General features: G+C 38.7%; 1 protein-coding gene and 1 long non-coding RNA gene across 10 annotated transcripts in view; one reads left to right on the top strand and one right to left on the bottom strand.

The window, feature by feature from the left end:
- Positions 1-21,864, bottom strand: part of LOC132538640 (uncharacterized) — a 915,711-nt gene that overhangs the window by 646,780 nt on the left and 247,067 nt on the right. The window lies entirely within an intron of this gene.
- STARD13 (StAR related lipid transfer domain containing 13) overlaps positions 1-21,864 on the top strand; it is a 576,918-nt gene that overhangs the window by 514,211 nt on the left and 40,843 nt on the right. For all 9 annotated transcript variants that reach the window (XM_060191640.1, XM_060191639.1, XM_016186926.2 and 6 more), the window contains one exon: positions 13,564-13,627. In XM_060191640.1, the coding sequence (XP_060047623.1) occupies positions 13,564-13,627 (64 nt within the window). The remainder of the gene's footprint in view (positions 1-13,563; positions 13,628-21,864) is intronic.

The raw sequence follows: 21,864 nt of genomic DNA on the forward strand, positions 1-21,864 counted from the left end.
TTAATTAAATCTCTGGATACCCATCCCCCCCATACCTTAGTTACTATTCAGGGGCAGTTGCTGGTGGGCTTATGAGCTGGAAGAAAGGTTATCATTCCAGCTGCAGCATGAGCAGCTGGAAAGAAAGTCTCAGCAGAGCAGAGCCATGACCTCCCTTGGCTTGGAAGTGACACAATGGCAGCCACTTCTGGATTTCTGACTATATTCTTTTTCTCCTCAGAGGCTCCTCACTGAATTACATACCAGAGCTATGTGTTTGGCCTAACCTTCCGCCCTACTTGCAGAATCTGTTTGTAAACTCCCTCGCATGCATGAGGGAGACCTTTCCCAGGCCCCACAGCCCCTGTCTGAGAGGAGGAGCTGCTACTCCCTGAGGTTCCCTTTTGATCCCTGAGAGTTTGTTTCTTTGAGGGCCACACCCGGAACACCGCTGAGCAAAGGAGATGAGATACCTTCAGTCCTAACATGTGAGTGAAGGGTGAGAAGTTCAGGCTACTGCTTTAATCAGAAGCAAATGTTAGAGATGAACTCCTAGCCCCACTTGTTTTCCCTCCCAGGCCTTTGACAGAACATTAGAAATCTCACAGGAAACTGGCTGTTAAATCAGCATGGGAGACCTGAGCAGGGTAAAGCCCAATAGTTTAAATGAAAGAGAGGAAACTAAAATTTGAGGACCTGAAGTGTTCCTTTGCTTTCCTGTCTATCTCTAGGCAGACGGCCTTTGTGCATATCTTCCCAGACCCCTGTAACAGTGGATGTGGAAGACTCCTCCCCATCTGGGCCACCCTTTCTATCATCCCCTCCCTTATCTATGAGCACACAATCAATCCCCAGCCCTCTCTGTAGAGTTGCTGCCCTGCCTTTTGCTTGTTCTACACTGCCTGGACCTTCTGCCTTCCCTTACCCACCCCAGCTCCAACTGTCCTCACTTGAGTCCTCCCACCTGTGCTCCTGGGCAGTGTCCACACAGCTCAGTTTTACACCAACCACCATTACACTCTGCTTCCAACTAGCCCTGAAAGGACCTCTCTGTTTCTTTCTATACACTCAACAGTTGAGTGTTCAGTTGAGCATTGTGGGTGCTTCGGGCTTCATGGCCTTGTGTTGAGCAGTTCAGTAACTGTTCATTAAATTAAACTGAAACCTGGGTGAAAATAGCCTGTCAGTTCATATTTTGTTTATTTATTTGTTTTCTTTGCTCAAGAGAGTATTATGTGATGAGACATTATTCATTTTTCTCCTCAAAATGTCCTCCCTTCTTCACTGAATTTTCTTCACTGTGTTAAAAAAAGATAGAAAGAAAGAAAGAAAGGAAGGAAGGAAGAAAAAAAGAACAAAAGAAAGAAAAGATGTATGTATATGGGAGAGAGAGAGACCAAGACCAGAGCATTGCTCAGCCCTGGCATATGGTAGCACCAGTGGTCAAATCTGAGACCTCTAAGGCCTCAGATATACACGTCTGGGGGCATGGCTGCTCTGCTATTTCCCAACCCCACTAGATTTCTTGAAATAATGCTCACAGCCTATCCTGTCTTTGTTTTCCTCACTTCTCAACCCTCTTTACTCAGAGTTCTCTAAAGCAGTACTCATGAACTGCTAAGTCTAAAAAGCGTACTATGTTTATCACACTCACTCCTCTTACTCATTTGATACAACTAGCCAACTACTGCTCCCACCATCGTTATACCCACTTGCTCTCTGACTATTAAAAAAAAAAAAAAAGCCCTCCTCTGGTCCCAGGCAGTGGCACACCCATTAGAATATACATGTTACAGGGAGTCAGGCAGTAGTGCAGCAGGTTAAGTGCATGTGGCGTAAAGCGCAACAGGAGTAAGGATCCCGGTTCGAACCCCTGGCTCCCCACTTGCAGGGGAGTTGCTTCACAGGTGGTGAAGCAGGTCTGCAGGTGCCTATCTTTCTCTCCACCTCTCTGTCTTCCCCTTCTCTCTCAATTTCTCTCTGTCCTATCCAACAACGACATCAGTAATAATTAAAAACAACAACAACAACAACAAAACAACAAAGGCAACAAAAGGGAATAAATAAATATAAAAAAAAGAATATACATGTTATAGTGCACAAAACCTTGGGTTCACGCCCAAAGTCTCCCCCCACAGAGGGAAAGCTTTGTGAGCAGTGAAGCAGTCCTGCAAGTGGCTCCCTCCCCCTCAGTCTCCTCCACCCCTGTAGATATCTCTCTGTCTTTATCCAATAAATAAATAAATAAATAAATATTTTAGGAAGACAGACCAGCCATTGGAAAATTTGGTCCTTATCCACACAGGAAGTGCATTTTTTCATCACATTGATAGACAGGATTATGAGACCCACAAGGGAGGGAACACAGCTTGTCCACTTGTGCACTCCCAGAACCTATCATTGTTCATGGCACTTAGCAAATTTGTTCATATTATTAGATGGACAGATTTGGGCTCCTCTTGACTGTTCCATTAAACCCTCAAATTTCACCCATTAGAACATCAACTTTCACCTGCAGGACAAATCCACCACTGGTGGTGACCATTCCCCCTCCCCCCTTTGTTTTCCTTTGGTAGGACAGTGAGAAATTGAGAAGAGAGTGGGAGATAGAGAAGGAGAAAGGGAGACAAACACCTACAGTATGTGCTTATGAAGTTTCCCTCCTGCAGGTGTGTGGGTAGGTGCAGGCGGATGGGGGCTCAAATCCAGGTCATTGCACTTGGTAATCAGGTGCACCACTGCACAGTCCCACTACTGTTTCTGAAGACAACAGATTCTGGTAGCAGTATCATTGTGTACTTCTGAAAGGGCTAAACTGCTTTTTTATGAACACATAAATCCAGTTTCCAGCTTCATCATGTCTCCTGGGTTTTCTTTTTCTGTGGAAAAGCTGGAGAGCAAGGAAAAAATAAGCATTTATTTAATAGTGTGTGCTAGGTATGTGACATATGCTTTCAGTTTCCTTCCTACAAATCTACCTGGGTAGGTGTGGTGGCAAAGAAATCCCCAGGCAGGAAGAAATCCTTGTTCTGCTGCTAACTGCTGTGTGACTCCTTTGAGCAAATGTGCCTCCTGGAGCCTAATTCTCCTCATCTGAAAATAAAAGGGCCAGACCAAATGGTCCCTGGAGTCTGCCAAGTTCTAATGTTGCTTTAGCAAACATTTACTGAGTGGATTCACTGAGCCAGTGCTTGTGCTGGTTGTTGGGGATGCAAATAAGATCTACTCTCAGCATGTCGTCTTTAGTGTGGGAGATGAATTCTGTTACTCAGACCATACAAGGTCTAGTGCAGCTACTCCAAGTCAATCACTGATTAGGCCTATATGGACAAGTCTATTAAGAAAGAAAGAAAAAGGAAGGAAGGAAGGAAGGAAGGAAGGAAGGAAGGAAGGAAGGAAGGAAGGAAGGAAGGAAGGAAGGAAGGAAGGACTTACTGAAACTACCATGTACAAAGTTCCTACTAGGTCTTTTGCAGTTTAAAGGGATAAATTATAGTGTTTGCCTCCAAAGAGACTCTAATCTGTGGAAGAAACAGTACCCAGGCAGCAAAGAAAATAAATTTTATCATCAAAAAATTTTATTTATGTGGCAGTGGTTTTCCAAGCAACCAGTGTTAAACCAATTCAAATTACCTGAAGGGTGTTATGTTGCTTATCATTAAGTTAAGGGAAACAATATGAAGATTAAATGTTTGTCTTAAATGCAGATTGACTTCACAGTAGAATTCCACAGTGATTTTGATACAAGAGTTGTGAATATTTCTGTTTTATGACATGTTCTTTTACCTGAAGCAGTAAGTACTTAAAAAAGCATCTGTGTCTCTCTAGAATATGGGTCCCGTGTATTTTTTATTCTTGCAGAATTCAGTCATTGTGCAGAACATATCACAGGCTAACACTACACTACACTGTACTGGGCATATGGAGCTAGCTTTAGTCCACCATAAAGTATTTTCTCTTGTTCTCTTCTTTTGCTTTCTTAACAAACCAGCTCTCTTGAAGTGTAATTGCAAGTCACATTGTAAGATATTTATCTATACAGTGTGATGATTTGATATATCCAGACTTTGTGAATGGAAGAGTCAAATGGTTATGTGCATGCTATTTAAAATTGTACCTAGAATTCCTGGTCATCTTTTATTGACTTATTAACAGTACTTAAGATAGTATAATATTTTAGAACTATAGTTTCACATGTATAAATACATACATATGTGTGTACAATTCACTGCACCCACCACCAGAATTCCTGTACTATCACACCAAGTGAAACCTTCTACCTAGTCCCTTGACCACCCCCATTCCCTCTGATAAACACCAGTTTTCACAGAATCTAAGATTAAGTTTGGTTATTTTTTTCAAATTCTCTTGTTTTAGTTATTTTTTTTCCACATATGAATGTTTTTTCTTTTACTTCCTTATCTCTTTCACTTAGTATAATCACTTTCAGTTCTATCCATTTTGTCCTGAGTGGAACAATCTCAGAGTTATATATATATGTGTATGTACATATATATGTTGTAATATATATGGCATTGTAATATATATATTTTATATATATATATGCCATATATATACAATATATATGCCATATATATACAATGGCATATATATATATATATACAATATATATATGGCATTGTAGGATCATAAATTATTTTTACTTTTAAGGATTCTCCTTACTGTTTATCCAGAATCTCTAAGATAACTTCAATAATGATAATTTTGTAGGTAGCACTGAGAACTAATAAACAAGTGGGTTAAGAGTAAAAGAAATACAGATCACTTTACATCAGTAATTTCAACATCCAAGAAAAATAATTATTTTTACTTGATAAAACAATGACATTTTTGTAGTCTTTATAGGCTGAGGAGGTGGTTCAGCAGGTGGAGTGCATGGTTTTCATGTGTAACACCCCCTATAAAATAAATAAAGAAGGAATAAAAATCAACTTAATGCTTTTAGGGAAGTTTTAGGTTCACAACAAAATTGAACACAAAATACAGAGTTACACACCCTGAATTGTCACATACACAAACTCTACCACAACCAGCATCCCATATCAGAGTGATACTTTACAGCCAGTGAAGCTCACTGACATGTGATCATCACCCCAAAGTCCATAATTTGCATTTAAATTCACACTTGGTCTTGTACCTTCTGTAGGTTTGAACAAATGTATGATGGCATGATCCACCATTCATAGGAAGTGGGTTTCTGCCTTGAAAGTCTTCTATGCTGTATCTATTCATCCCCGTCTCCCACCTAATCTCTGGCAACCACTGGACTTGTTCATGTTTTTTAGTTTTACTGCTTCCATAATGCTATGTAGTTGGAATCATATAGTATATAAACTTCTCAAATTGCCTCTTTTCACTTGTGTGAAATGCACAATGTGCATTTCACCTTCTCTCATGTCTTTTTTATGACTTGATGGTTTCATTTATAATACTTTTACCAGTGTATAATATTCCACTGTCTGGATTTTTGTTATTTTCTATCCATTTATCTGTTGAAGTACATCTTGATTATTTCCAAGCTTGGACAGTCATTAATAAAACTATGATAAATACCCATGCTCAAGTTTTTCTATGGACATAGATTTTTCAGCTCATCTCAGTAAATACCAAGAAGTTTGATAACTCAAACCTGTGCTAAGGGTATGTTTAGTTAATGTAAGAAACTGCCAAGCTTTCTTCCAGAATGGCTGTACGTTTTTGCAGCCCTGCCAGCAATGACTGATAGTTGCTGTTGCTCCACATTCTTGTCAGCATGTGGAATCAGTGTTCTAGAATTTTGTCATTCTACCAGCATGCAATATTATCTTGTGATTTTTTTTTTATAATTCTTAATGATGTATAAAGTTGAGCTTTTTGTATGTTTATTTGCCATCTGTGAATCTTCCTTGATGAAGTATCTGTACGGATCTTTTGCCTTTTTTGTGATTGGAATATTTTTATTTTTTCTTTCTTTTTTTAATTGGGAGATTAGTACTTTACAGTACAATTGTTGGCACACAGGTATGTTTCCCATGTCACCAAAACAGATGTCTGCAAAATACTCTCGCCTACAAGTTAAATCCATCATCCTCAACTAATTCTCCAGAGTTTAAGTCCTTTGTTGTGTATAACCCTTGAGGTCTCCATGCAGTTAATTTAATTTAATGGTCAGCAAATGATTAGAGGCAGAGATTTCCTTACATTCCATTAACTAGTATGTCCCTCAGCCATGGGGTTCTTTGGGTACATTGGGCTACAATTTCAGTGCTACAGAAAGCTAGTGATTCTATTTTGACCTTTACTTCCAGTCTGTACAGTTCATCTAGGTCAATCAAAGGTGAAAAAAAAATACCATAATCTCAGGTCTGTCCTAGATGAGAACACAGCTGTGCACATGTACTTGGCCTTTCAGATTCCTAAGATGTCAGAGCTTGTTTAGTTCCCTTATAGACTTCTCATTCCCCCAGATAGTTCCTTATTCCTTTTGGTTCACATCTTACTTGACCCAATTCTTATCACTACTTCAGAAAACAGTGCCATAAAATAATTGCCACTGAGTGTTTTTGACAAACACCTTGAAGCAAAAGCTGTTCTCAGTGATGAACTCAGAGTTAAGTTGAATAAAGATAAGTCCTGTGAAAGGAGTATCCAGGGAATTGCTGGAGAGCTCAGATAATGCAGCCCTTTAATAATGGAGCATTGGAGGAGCTTAAACCCAGTCTGCCTTCTCCACTGGTTGTTAGGCTGCTGGTTTTCATAGTACTCTTATTGTAATGTTATTAGTTTGTTTTGTTTTGTTTTTGTTTGTCTGTTTGCTACCAGGGTTATTACTGGGTCTCTGTGCCTACATGATGAATCCACTACTCCTGTTTACCATGTCTTTTCTTTTGATGGTCATCTCCTCCTCTTCATTCTCCTCCATATATATATGTAATATTTATTTATTCCCTTTTGTTGCCCTTGTTGTTTTATTGTCATAGTTATTATTGTTGTTGTCGGGTAGGACAGAAATGGAGAGAGGAGGGGAAGACAGAAAGGGGGACAAAAAGATAGACACCTGCAGACCTGCTTCACCGCTTGTGAAACAACTCCCCTGCAGGTGGGAGCCAGGGGCTTGAACCAGGATCCTTACACCGGTCCTTGCGCTTTGCGCCGCCTGCGCTTAATCCACTACACTACCGCCCAACTCCCCTCTTCCTCTTTTTATTCTCCTCCTTCTTTCTTTCTTTTTGGAAAGTAAAATCTGTATTTTACTAGCAATAACATTGTTTTACAGAATTATCAAAATTTGTTTTATGTCATAGTAAAGGAGTGTAAGCACAGATTACTCTTTCTGGAAATAGAATTTAGTTTACAGACCAAGAAAAGAGAATTCCAAACTATACCACACAAATGTTGCTGAAAGGTTAATGTGAGGACAAATGGCTTAGCTGTGTTGTTGATTTTCAAAGTTCTTACAGATCAGAGTAAAGAGATTTAGGGATAAATAGAGCAAGTTCAAATACCACAAAGCTCACTCTTTTTTATTTAAGTTGGCCATTTTTTTTAAAGAGATAGTACTTAAATTGTTTTAAGTCTTTATCAATTTCTATGTTTTTCTTAAAAATTGATTTTGATGATTTTTTTGGTCAATAATCATATTGCTATTATAGAGGAACAATTTTGGAGATCTTTACTCCACTATTTTCATTAATGCCATTGTATTTTATTCCGCTTTATAAAAGCATAATTTGCATTGAAACTTCACCAATTAAGTATACGATCTGGTGAGTTTTGTCATCACAAAATGTTATAAAACATCATCTTTATCTCAGAAAGTCCCCTATTGTTGGTCACTAAATGTCACTATAATTTTAATTTATCTAAACTCATGTAAATGCTATCATATAATGTGTCTGACTATTTTCACTTAGCACAATGGCTTTGAGAGTCACCCATGTTCCTCTGTGTTGCATTTACATGAATATACAACAAGTTTTATATCCACTTTCCAGTTGATGGATATTTGAGTTGTTTCCACTTTGGGGCAACTTATAAATAAAACTGTGAACATTCAAACACAAGTCTTAGTATAGATGTATATTTTTTATCTTGAATAAGCAGTTAATAGTGGAGTCATTGTATCAGATGCTAATATATTTAATTTTATAACAAATTAAGAGGCTAGTATATACATTATCTTTATTTATTTGGTAGAAACAGCCAGATATAGAAAGGGAGTGGAGAGATAGAGAGGAAGAGGGACAGAAAGACACCTGCAGACCTACTTCAACACTTATGAAGCTTTCCTCCTGCAAGAGGGGACTGGGGGCTTGAACCTGGGTCCTTGTAACATGCACACTCAATCAGGTGTGCCACCACCAGCCCAAGGCTTGTGTACCATTTTGCAAGTTTCCAGCAGTTCTTCACCATTGCTAGAACAATATTGTTAGTGTCTCTGATTCAAGCATTCTAGTTCTGTCTCACAATTTTAATTTGCTTCCCTCCTTTGACAAATGATATTGAACCTCTTTTTAACATCTGTATATCTTCTTCTAGAAGTATCTGTTCAATTGCCTATTTCTAAAGTCAAATTTTTGACTTATTATATTTTCCAGACATAAGTAGTTTATGATGTATGTGTTTTACAAATATTTTCTCTAAGTGGAGAAGCAATTCTTAAGTAAAGGCATAAGCAAACATCTGAGATAAGGAGATAAAAAGACTCAAATGTAGTAGGCAAATATAATCAGAGTCTTCTATCTATAAATAGTAATAAATAAGCTTCATGTATGTTTCAGAAAATAAAAGGCGTATTCAGGCATGTTAAATATAATGAGCCTGTTAATGCCATATATATCAGTAGTAGGTCAAAAAATTTTATAAGAATTAAGTGGCATATGGGAGTCAGGCGGTAGCGCAGCAGGTTACGTGCATGTAGTGCAAAGTGCAAGGACCAGCATGAGGATCCCGGTTTGGACCCCGGCTCCCCACCTGCAGAGGAGTCACTTCAAAGGCAGTGAAGCAGGTCTGCAGGTGTCTGTCTTTCTTTCCCCCTCTCTGTCTCCCCATCCTCTCTCCATTTCTTTCTGTCTACCTAACAACAACGGCATCAATAACAACAATAATGACTACAACAACAATAAAATAACAAGGGCAACAAAAAGGAAATAAATGAATATTTAAAAAAAGAACTAAGTAGCTTATTTGTGCCTCCAAACCATAGTGTAAGAACAAGTTTGTTAGGTAAGTACATTTCATAAACAGCAGACATCCTTCCTAAAGGGATTTGTTACAGAACTGCCACATGAGCAAAATAAGCTTATCTAGGTATATGAGAAGTTGCAAAAGACAATATATGCATATGTAATTTACTTCACATAACATCCTTCACTGTTAGGTAGAGATGTTTACACGTATGAAACTGGACAAAAGGGCAGGTTCCTACTTATAGGAGCTAATGTCAAGAACCTGCTGGAGATGGCTTCAGACTAGGTAATCAATTTCTAATCTAGAATAGCCCATTATATTTAACAGTGTTGTATGTGTTGTCTGTGGGAAATGGCTGAAAACAGAAATCTATGCCAAAAGATTTTTGCAGTGCCAGGAAACAAAATCATATTTATCAGTGGGGAAACTCATAAAATAATTCAATTTGTACGACAGTAATTCTGAAGATAGAAAAAATAAACCTCAAAAGTGGGGAGTTAAAGTGAAGGTAAGTTAAAGAAGAACGTGATTTGTAATTCTGTTTTAAAGTAAGTGCAGTCCTCCATTTATTACCTTAATCTCTATGTAGAACTAATAGTATGTCCCCCTGAAGAGGTTGCAATAGAAGTTCCTTGGTCCTGGAAAATAGTAGACATGACTGAAGCTGGAATGCACTATTGAAAATGGGAGCAATGGAGAGACAACTCACCGGAGAGGGCACCTGCTGTGCTGTGTGCAATCTAGGTTCCAGTCCTCAGTATACCACATGGAAGCACTGCAGCACTGCACTTTTAATTAAAAGTGCACTTTAAATTATTTATTTATTTTCCCTTTTGTTGCCCTTGTATTGTTGTTATAGTTGATGTCATCATTGTTAGATAGGGCAGAGAGAAATGGAGAGAGGAGGGGAAGACAGAGAGGGGGAGAGAAAGATAAGATACCTGCAGACCTGCTTCACCACCTGTGAAGAGACCCTCCTGCAGGTGGGGAGCCGGGGGCTCGAACCGGGATCCTTCTGCCAGTCCTTGCGCTTTGTGCCATGTGCGCTTAACCTGCTGCACTACTGCCCAACTCCCAAGGGAGATTTCTTTACAAGAAAGAAAAAAGGAATTTTCATAACAGGCTACATTTTAGCTTCTGGGATGGAGCATGTTCACAGTGATATGGCCATAGACCAAGTTAAGTTTTGAATGTTGAGGTTCCAGACCTCTTATGGAATTCAGCTCCACAACATTTCTCATGAAGAGTCTGAGTTCTGAGAAATCTGGTCAGTCATGAAGAAGGGGTGTGACAGCAAACACTTACTGGAATAGATCCTCTTAGGATCTTCTCCAGAGAAATTAAAGACTATCTGGATGGTTTTAACATACTTCAAAATGTAAATAGTTGGAGCAGAGTTTGTGTTTGAAATATGGGGTGAATATATAGAGCATTAATGACACAGATAAGATGCTGATTAACATCTGGACAATGAAAAATTGAGAATGAAGGGAAAATAATTAAAACGCTGTATGTCTGTGAATAGTATTTGTGTGGTCAGTAATAAATCTGTCAAGGGTGGGGGTAGAGAGCATAATGGTTATTCAAAGAGACACTCATGCCTGAGGCTCCAAAGTCCGAGGTTCAACTCCTAGGACCACCATAAGCCAAAGCTGAGCAGTGCTCTGGTTCAAAATAAATAAATACATAAATCTATTTCTAAATAAAAAGTAAATCTAAAACATCATGAAATTATGACAAATATATAAGAGGAAAAGGGATATGAATGTAGGGGGGAGGGATGGAAATGGAAAGTAAAAATAATTTCATCTTTCAGAGAACAAAGTCAGCAAATAATGACAATCTAGAAAATCAAGAATTAACAGTACAAACTTGTTGCATAAACACCAAAAGAAGCAGTTACAAAAGTGGCAGAAGAAAAAGTACGTAAGAGACCATAGCTAATTTTATGGGCCATATGCATTGAGATAATGGTGTCAAAAAAGTAACCAAATAAAAGAAAATGTAGTGATATTTGCAAAGAAAATTTTCTGAAATTAGATTTTGATGATTTGTAGTGTAAAAATGAAAGATTTTCTAAGCATATTAAATACTTTAAGAAAGAAGAATGCTGGAATAGTATAGTATGGTGAAGAGATAGAATTGAAGAAAACTTGGTAACTTGCTTAATTATGGTTATTTATATAGCTAATTGATTCATTAGTTTATTCAAGACAAGAAGCATGAGGAGAAAGCAGCTTAGAGAGTTTACTGAGGTGAGAAAGAGTAACAGTTCCAACTGAAAAAGTGGGTGTTAAAAATCAAAAGCAAGTTTAATAACTGGATAGAGCACAGGACTTGTAAGCCGAGGTCCAGCATATAACACAAAACATAACTGAATGGTGCTCTGGTCTCTCATAAAAATAAATGCATAAGATATCTCAAAAGCAGGACTGGGAGGTGGTGCACCAGGTAGAACACACACATTATAGTGTGCAAGGACCAGGGTTTAAGCTCCCTGGTCCCTACCTACAGCGGGAAAGCTTCGTGAGTATGGAAGCAGTATTATAGGTGTCTATATTTCTCCCTTTCTATCTCTCATTCCTCTCAGTTCTTCTCTGTCCTATCAAATAAAAGAAAGGAAGAGGGGGGGAGAGAGGGGGAGGGGGAGGGGAGGGGGGAGAGGGAGAGAGAGAGAGAGAGAGAGAGAGAGAAAGGGAGGGAGAGAAGGACCAGTAGTAGTGGATTATCCATGCAGACACCAAACACTCCAGCAATAGCACTGTGGGGAAAATGGGGCGAAAAAAACACACACACACGTAATATATATATACATACATAATCTTCCAAAGCAAGGTTAAGATTATTTTTTAAAAATAGGAAGGTCTTTCATGGTGAAGAAGAGCTTCATTTTAAGAATTTATATTGGGTAGCTTATATTATCATCTGTTGGGGAACTGAAGATCTGAGACTGGCAGCCAAGCAGAGGGGGAATAAAATGAAAGAAATGCTGGGTAGCAATTTGAGGAACCCGGCCAAGGGTGAAAATCAAAATGTATGTATTGGTCAGTGTGGGCTATCATCAAATAATAGTACAGACAGAGCATCTTATTTTATTTTATTTATTTTAATGAGAGATACAGAGAGAGGGAGAGAGACCAGAGCATTGCACAGCTCTGGCTTATGGTGGTGCTGGGAATTGAACCTGGAACCTTGGAGCCTCAGGAATGAATGTCTCTTTGCATAACCATTGTGCTGTCTCCCCAGCCCCAGACTGAACATCTTAAACAACAGAAATACATGTTCTCACAGTTTTGGAGGCAATTTCCAAGGTCAATGTACTGTCAGTCTGGTTTCTAGAACATCTTTCTTCCTGGTACATTGAGAGCTTATGAGCTCTCTGATGTTTTTTTCTTATAAGGACACCAACCTTATTGGCCATTGGATTCCATAGGGCTCAATCTATGACCTCATTTAACTTCAAATATTATTTCAAGTATACATTGGAGGTTGAGGTTTCAATATATGAGTTTTAGGAGGACAACCATTGCTATATAATTCAACACTATAATGTGAGTTATTTTCCCATTTATACCCAGCAGTCCAGGAACAGGAAAGAAAGCAATTAATTAATTGAATTGATCTAGATTTGGGAGTTAGCAAGATAGATGGTTAAGCTAGTATCTAATCAAGGGGCTAATAAATGGATGACTAAATCAAAGAAACCCTTGGTTCCGGGACCAGGTGGTGGTGCACCTAGTTGAGCACATGTATTACAATACATAAGGACCTGAGTTTGAGCTTCTGATCCCCACCTGCAGGGGAAAAGCTTTGCAGGTGTTGTGAAGCAGTGCTGCAGGTGTCTCTCTGTCTCTCCCCCTCTATCACCCTCTTGATTTCTGGCTGCGTCTATCCAATAAATAAATATATTAAAAAGAAGAAGGAGGAGGAGAAAAGAAAGAGAGAGAGAGAGAGAGAGAGAGAGAAAGAAAGGAAGGAAGGAAGGAAGGAAGGAAGGAAGGAAGAAAGAAAGAAAGAAAGAAAGAAAGAAAGAAAGAAAGAAAGAAAGAAAGAAAGAAAGAGAAACCCTTGGTTCCTGGAAAGGTGGAAAGAGAATTCAGAGTAGGATTGAATTATACTAGAAAAAGGAAGCCTGTACTTTTAAGCATCATTTTTATGGAATGATACTAGACTAGGAAAGGAACAGGATTAGTTGACTATACAGCAGAGTTATCCCAATAGTTGGGAATTCTCTCATAGCATACCTTGTTTCTGTAACTGTGGTCTTTTGTAGAGACATAACTGGTTGTTTCTGTACTTTCAACTGGAATGTAAATAGAGAGTAATTATCAAACTGGAAAGAATATTTAGGTTCATTACTGGTAGCAATCACATTTTTCATTTTTTTTCTTTTAGACGACTAAATACATTGAACAAGTGTGCCTCAATGAAACTTGATGTGAACTTCCAAAGAAAAAAGGTAGGTGTCTACATCTGACTAAGATGAGAGCAATACCAATAGAAAAGGCTTGCACTCATAGACTGTAAAGAACTAGAACCTAAGCAGGAATCTGAAATGCCTGACCATGTGTTTGTCCTCTAAATAACCATTTAAATCTATTATAAACACAAACTGTTGTGTTTTAGGTTTTATCAGATGGTTTACTTAAAGATATAAAATGTCTTAATTGTAGATAGCAAATCTTTCAGAAGTTTTTTTTTTTCCCTCTGAGCTGTAAATATCTACTCCACATTAGACTTAAATATTCCACGGTGATTAGTAGATTCAAAGAATGCAGAAACAAATCCATGAGTTCATGCCAAGAATCTTTTTACTTCATTCTTTCCAGTAGCATTTATTTCAAGTACATTTTATAATGGTTAACAGTTTAGCAAGATGATACTAAAGTTGCCTCATCTTGCCTCATTCTTTTTACTTGCACTTCTCTCTAGTTACAAGGAATTTCATTTGTTTGCTTATGGAAGTAACACTGCACCATTTCATTATATAAATTCAGATATGCATCATTATAAATCAACATGTGTTTTGATTACACTAAGTCCATCATGATGTTCAATTCCATCGTTCACTATATAATTGAACCTTTTTATGTGATTTACTCACTCATCTAGATATCCACCCCCTTTCTCCTCTAGCAACCACTTATTTTTGTCTAATAGTCTAAAAGAGGTACTTTTTTAATTCAGGAATTTTATTAGAAAGAGAGAGATCAGAGCAACACTCTTATTGATGGTACTGGGTATTGAACCCCAAGATACTACATAATCAGTACCTATGCTCTATCTTCAAGCCACATTTCCAACTGCTTTTTTTTTTAACTCATGTTTGTTTTGTTTCTTAATGTACTGCATATAAGGGAAGTCAAAACACACACATACACGTTGTACTTTTATTCCATTTGTCAGTAGACCTTTGGGGTTTTGTATATAATGCTACAATGAACATGAGAGTGTAAATATCTCTTTGAATTAGTGAGGGAGAGCTTTCTTCAGGTAAGTGCCCAGAGTGGGATAACTGGATCATGTCTATTATTACTTTTTTGAGGCCTCTCCATTTTGCTTTTATTCAGTTTTGAAAGTCACTGTACTCTTCCTGCATGTTATGTTCTCTTCTCTCTCAGTAAGTCCAAAGGGTCTTTTGAAATAAAGCTCTACTTTCTTGAACACTTACTACTGTTTTTCAGGATCTAGGCTGTGTATTTACTATTCAGTTTTGAAAGTCACTGTACTCTTCCTGCATGTTATGTTCTCTTCTCTCTCAGTAAGTCCAAAGGGTCTTTTGAAATAAAGCTCTACTTTCTTGAACACTTACTACTGTTTTTCAGGATCTAGGCTGTGTATTTACTATATATGTTCTCACCAATATATTGAAGTAAAAATTTGCAGCTTTCTGGATAAGGAAAGTAAAACATGAACAGGTTGAGTCCTCAGCCCCTGATCTCGAAGGTTTCTGCCTCAAGTGTGTCTAACTCCAAACTCGGGCTTCTGACCACTATGCTGAAAGGCCTTTCTCACTGAATTGATCCTTTTAGGAAATTCAGAATTTAAAAATCACATACTGTATTTTGTTTGTTTCACATTGCCAATATGTAGCAAACCAAGCTTCTGTATTTTGAGGAGGCAGAGGAAATATTTTGCAATGAAAAGAAAGTGTTCTTTATTCTGGTCTACACAGAGAAATCATTAAATTCACTGGATTTCGAATCACTCCTGAGTAACCTAATCTTAAAAAATAACTTGAACCTGAATTTCTCTTCTAAAATATCACTCAAAAAAATGAATTTTGCTTGACCCTACCTTAAGAACAATTGAGGTTTGAGCTTGGGACCCAAAATGTAAGTTAAAGAGGTAAGTGGGTGAAAAACAATACCCAGAGAAATATTAAAACATAGGCAATTTTTCTAGGCCAAAGACAATTTTAAAATGTGGGAATGAATGGTCCCAACAGCTGTCTGGCTGAATAGACCCCTTGAGAAGTATATATGCTATTTGAAGTATGAGGGTCAGATGTTGTTTTGATTGTAACACATGGTTCTTATTAAACTGAACACAGACACGCCTGTGTGCCTAATGTGTAGCTGGTCTATATGGCTGCCTGTACAGATCTTTAACTGCAGTGCATTACAGAAGAAAAATGCTGGCTACTAATCATAGGATTTGTTTTCATCCACTGGAGTGATTGGCCTTTTACCCTAACACCTGCTATTTTTTTAAAAAGTTTGCATTTGTAATTTAATAGTGGTTCACAAGATTATAAGATTACAAGGGTGTAGTTCTTTACCACACTCACCACCACAGTTGTGTGTGTGTGTCCCCCATCCCGCCCAACCAATGACCACCATGGTTCTCACAGGGTCATAGAGAGCTTGCAGTTTGGCTACTTTTTTTTTTCTTCAACTTCATGTGTTTTCAATGTTCTATATTCTACATATGAGCAAAACTATCCATTATATGTCTTCCACCTCCTCACTGACTTCATTAAAAAAATCACCTCCCATCCCATCTCTTTGTTCCCATTAGACACAATATCACCTTTTTTTTTAATTTTCTTTATTGGGGAATTAATGTTTTACATTCAACTGTAGATACAATAGTTTGCACATGCATAACATTCCCCAGTTTCCCATATAACAATACAGCCCCCACTAGGTCCTCTGTCATCCTTCTTGGACCTGTATTCTCCCTACCCACCCACCCCAGAGTCTTTTACTTTGGTGCGATATGCCAATTCCACTTCAGGTTCTATTTGTGTTTTCTTTTCTGATCTTGTTTTTCAACTTCTACCTGAGAGTGAGATCATCCCATATTCATCCTTCTGTTTCTGACTTATTTCACTTAACATGAATTTTTCAAGGTCCATCCAAGATCGACTGAAAACAGTGAAGTCACCATTTTTTACAGCTGAGTAGTAATCCATTGTGTATATATACCACAACTTGCTCAGCCACTCACCTGTTGTTGGGCACCTGGGTTTCTTCCAGGTTTTGGCTGTTACAAATTGTGCTGCCAAGAACATATGTGCACACAGATCTTTTTGGATGGATGTGTTGGGTTCCTTAGGTTATATCCCCAGGAGAGGAATTGCAGGGTCATAGGGTAGGTCCATTTCTAGCCTTCTGAGAGTTCTCCAGACTGTTCTCCGCAGAGGTTGGACCAATTGACATTCCCACCAGCAGTGTAGGAGGGTTCCTTTGACCCCACACCCTCTCCAGCATTTGTTGCTGTTACCTTTTCTGATGTATGACATTCTTACAGGTGTGAAGTGGTATCTCATTGTTGTATTTATTTGTGTTTCTCTGACCATCAGAGACTTGGAGCATTTTTTCATGTGTTTCTCGGCCTTTTGGATCTCTTCTGTGGTGAATATTCTGTCCAAGTCCTCCCCCCATTTTTGGATGGGGTTATTTGTTGTCTTATTGTTGAGTTTGGCAAACTCTTTATATATGTTGGTTATTAAACTCTTATCTGATGTATGGCATGTAAAGATCTTCTCCCATTCTATCACCTTTTTTAATTACAGACTAGTACCCTATCCAATATCCAGTCCATCGATGAGCATTTAGGTTGCTTACACTCCTTGGCTATTGTATCACACCACCTTTTCAAAACCTATATGTTCAAAAATAGGTTCAAAAAACATTCATTAGGTGAATTCTATATCTCCCTCACAAAAACTCCTCTGTAAGTTGGTCTTTTCAGTACCCTGGCATTCTTTATTTGGCCTTTATGTTGAATATGATAGCTTATACTCTTAGATCCCTACGTAACCTTACAAATGCATATAGTGACCAACACATTCCTACTTATATAATTATACTGGGACAAATGACCTGAACTTTCAACTAAATATTTCCCAGTTGTGGTTTCCACCCACTTGTGAATCTCAGCAATGACCAGCATCCAGAACCATGGTCTCAGAAACTGTGCAGGGGGCCCTCTGTTGTGACATGTGTTCCCCGATCTGTCCTTTACATGCATCATAGGCTAATCCTTTTTTTTACTAAAAGAGTAAACAAATAAATAAAAATTAGAAAAAAGTGAATATGGACTTAAAATAGGCCAAATGTGTTTTTTTGTTTTTTTTAAGTGAAACTTAAGAACCAAACGCTACATGAAGCTTCAACCCTCTTTGGAATTTGTTTATAAGAAAAATAATACGACTGTATTTCCTCTGAGTATATCCTCCCTTAGAGCAATCTAAGAACTAAAAATACAGTGCTTATCACTAATCTGTCAAGGCCCTGACATTTAATTCTGCAGAGTGCTATCCCCAGATACCTTAACCATCCAAAGTCACAATGGTTCTTCTCTCTATTGGAGCTATTAGGCCTGTTATATATATATATATTTACTTTTCAATCTGTGTGGTTAACACACACTCACACAATCCAAGCCTTACACTATACCAGGCACTCATGTCAGCATAAGTTCCATGTCACAGAGAAGGAATCAAAGGGCAGAGAAGCCAAGCACCTTGCCCAAAGCCACATAGAAATAGCAGAGGCGGTATTTAGACCTAGGTAATCTGGCACTGCATTGCCCCTTCCTTGCCTTTCAAGTTTCAGAAATGTCTGGGGGCTGGAATGAGTATCTGACTCTTGGCCAGAGATCTGGAAGAGTTTCTTTGGCAGTACTTGCAGGTGTTTTTACCATTGTTTTCACAAGAGGGATGTTTCTTGTCATCTGTACTAAAGTCTATGATTTATATGATGCGTTTATGAAAATGGGTCTCTAAAGCTCTCACCTTAAATGACTCATGCTTTGCTTTGTTCTGTTTGTTCTCTTGCATCCTGAGTTTAGTTTTGGTGGATTGACCCTTTCAAGAAAGGAAAAAAGAAACACACATAGATAAAGATAGTGAAGCCTCATTCACACTCAGGTTCATGCTTTTCTTGCACATCAAAGGCCATTTGTAAAGTGTCAGGAGAACTGGAGGCCATCTGCCTCCCACCTTGCTAATTTTCAAAAGAAAAATAAAGTCTCTTTAGGATTAAGTTCCCGATCTCTGTGAGAGTCAAGTGGAGAAAAGTATTCTCGGTCTTGGCTCTATACTTCTCTGAAATGCTTACTTAAACCCAGCTAGAAGTCTTTCTCAAGCACCCCACCCCTACTGTCCACCCCCACCTACCAGCCCTTTCCCTCTGGCTTATCTCCCCCTGAGCACTGCAAGTGGTGGCCCTTTGGAGCTTCTGAGCAGGCAAATTTAGGCCCTCAGCTCAGTTATACTTCCAAAGCTCTATGTGACTGTGACTGTGGGACTGTGGGTTACTTGCCTCTTGTGGCTGTGGACTCAAGTGGACTCCTATTCCCAGTGTAAACATATGACCAAATTCCTTTAAAAAAAAAAAAAAAAAAAAACCTTTTCTTGGAGTTTCTGATGGTTGGCATTAGCCTCTGAAGTACATAGAATTTCAGCTAAGGATTTTGTTTTGTTTTTTGAAAATGCCAAATATTAAAATCTCGGGCCATTCTGACCTATTTCACTGTTTTTCTTCATTTTTTTTTTTTCTAATCACTGAGGCTTCACTACTACAAGCTATAGGTTTTGTTTGTTTGTTTGCTTGCTTGCTTATTTTTGTGTTGTTTTTCTCCTAGTTAGAGACAGGCTGAGGGAAAGACATCATAGCACCAAAGCTTCCAATGCAGTGCTGACTGGGCTTGAACCTACGTCCAAGTGAGCTGTTGTGCCGGCCTGCTACTGCTACTGCTACTGCTACTGCTACTGCTACTGCTACTGCTACTGCTACTGGAAAGGCAGGCTGACGCTTGCTTCCCCAACAATAAAAAGGTTCGGCACACATTATCTCAGCAAAGAATTAAGGAGAGAGCATGATTTTCAGGAATTTTAAATTTTATTCAGCAAAATTGAGAACATTCATACTAGAACATGAGAAAGAGAGGAAAGGGAGGGAAAGAGAGAAATAGAGTTTATACTCACATGATGATATCTGGACAGAAAAAGTATCTCCACCTTTCCAAGCACACCTGTCACCACTCCAATTTTTCTGGGCGGTGCCCTCCAGGTACCTCCTGACCCTCAACATTACTGTCTCTCAGAAAAGTGCTTTTTCATTTTTATCATCTACAAAATTCACCCTTGCCTCAAAATAATATTAAAATCCCTGGGTTGGGAGTTGGGCGGTAGCGCAGCAGGTTAAGTGCACGTGGTGCAAAGCTCAAGGACTGGAGTAAGGATCCCGGTTCGAGCCCCCGGCTCCCCACCTGCAGGGGAGTTGCTTCACAAGCAGTGAAGCATGTCTGCAGGTGTCTGTCTTTCTCTCTCCCTCTCTGTTTTCCCCTCCTCTCTCCATTTCTCTCTGTCCTATCCAACAACGACAACAACAATAATAACTACAACAATAAAACAACAAGGGCAACAAAAGGGAATAAGTAAATAAATATTTTTTTAAAAATCCCTGGGTTAAGGATAATATGTCTGAGACTTTTGCTCAAAGCTGAGGTCACAGACTGAAAACTCCAATAAAGCTGTGTGATGAATGAGGACAGGCAGGACATCTATGCACATGGTACTTTTACCTACAAAGATTTCTCAAGAGAGCAGCTACAAAAAAAAAAAAAACTGGCTAAAGTTATAGTTTTAATAAAGCTCCATGAAATCATGACAGAAAGTGGAAAACAATACCAAAACCATGAATAGTTGTCACCTTGCAGCCAGAACCTCCTGACTTTATTGCATCTGACATTACAAAGGGACAACAGCAGTCAGGGGCCTGCACTTCAGCTCCCTCCATCACCACTGCCTTTCACACCCCCACATCATCCAACAAAGAAGACACCTTTTGGCACCTCAAACAGCAGTATCCCATGTAAGAAAAACTCCATTTCATTTCATTCCACTGGTCACTTGGCTGGAGATTGTAATAGTCTCACATAGATAATTACATGTAATTGTCCCCAAAATCATGGCATCTTTCAGATAAAAGGAATCTTAGGTCCATTTTCCAACCTCTGTCTGCTGTAAGATTTCCTTCCTATAGAGAGCATTTCTTCTCTGCTCACCCAGGCTCCACTCTTCAGCATCTAGATGAGTACATTAAATTACAATTTGTTTCACTCTAATTACGAGAAGTTTTTTGTGTGCTAAGCTAAAAGCTGATGTGATGTCAGATACCATCTCTTTTCTGTGCTGAAGCATAGAAGAGGGATTTCCCCTTTCTCACATCAGTGCTTCAGCTCTGTGAGTTAGAGGAGGGAGGAGGTATGGGTGGGGGGGGAGCAGCAAACTACTGCTCCTGTTTAGTAAAGAAAGTTTTATTGGAACAAACCATGCCCATTCTTTTTTTTTTTTTCATTTTTTTAATTTATAAAAAGGGAATATTGACTAAACCATAGGATAAGAGGGGTACAACTCCACACAATTCCCACCACCAGAATTCTGTATCCCATTCCCTCCCCTGATAGCTTTCCTATTCTTTATCCCTCTGGGAGTATGGACCCAAGGTCATTATGAGATGCAGAAGGTGGAAGGTCTGGCTTCTCTAATTGCTTCCCCACTGAACATAGGCATTGACAGGTTGATCCATACTCCCAGTCTGCCTCTCTCTTTCCCTAGTGGGGAAGGGCTCTGGGGAAATGAAGCTCCAGGACACATTGGTGGGATTGCCGGTTCAGGGAGGTCTGGTCTGGCATCATGCTGGCATCTGGAACCTGGTGGTTGAAAATAGAGTTAACATACAAAGCCAAACAAATTTTTGACCAATCATGGAACTAAAGGCTGGAATAATGCAGATGAAGAGTTGGGGGCCCCTCCATTTTGTAGATAGCTAGTAGGCATATTTTAGTTATATTCCAAAGGGCCCGTGGCTATACTAGTGGTTTTTTTTGTTTGTTTGTTTTGCCACAGCAAGAGTTGAGCATTCATAGCAGAGATTGTGAGACTACTAAACTGCAAATATCTACTCTTTCTCTTTATGAAAAAGCTTTCTGACTTCTGTTCAAACTAGAACAAAGTTTCTCAAAGTCAGTGGTGAGTGACTGTCTTTTTTTTTTATCCTTAGTTTCTAGCCTGCTACTGTCTTTTTTTTTTTTAGAGTGGCTTCAGTGCTCACTCTCAACTAATTCTTATCTCATTGAAAATTGCTAAGTTTGAGGGCTGATAGCCCCCTGACTACACTTTGAATAGCACTGCTCTAGAGTTTCTAGTTCTAAACCTGAAAATTTGTTCTTTAGATCATT

This window comes from Erinaceus europaeus, chromosome 5 (genome assembly GCF_950295315.1).
Source record: "Erinaceus europaeus chromosome 5, mEriEur2.1, whole genome shotgun sequence".
Classification (NCBI taxonomy): domain Eukaryota; kingdom Metazoa; phylum Chordata; class Mammalia; order Eulipotyphla; family Erinaceidae; genus Erinaceus; species Erinaceus europaeus.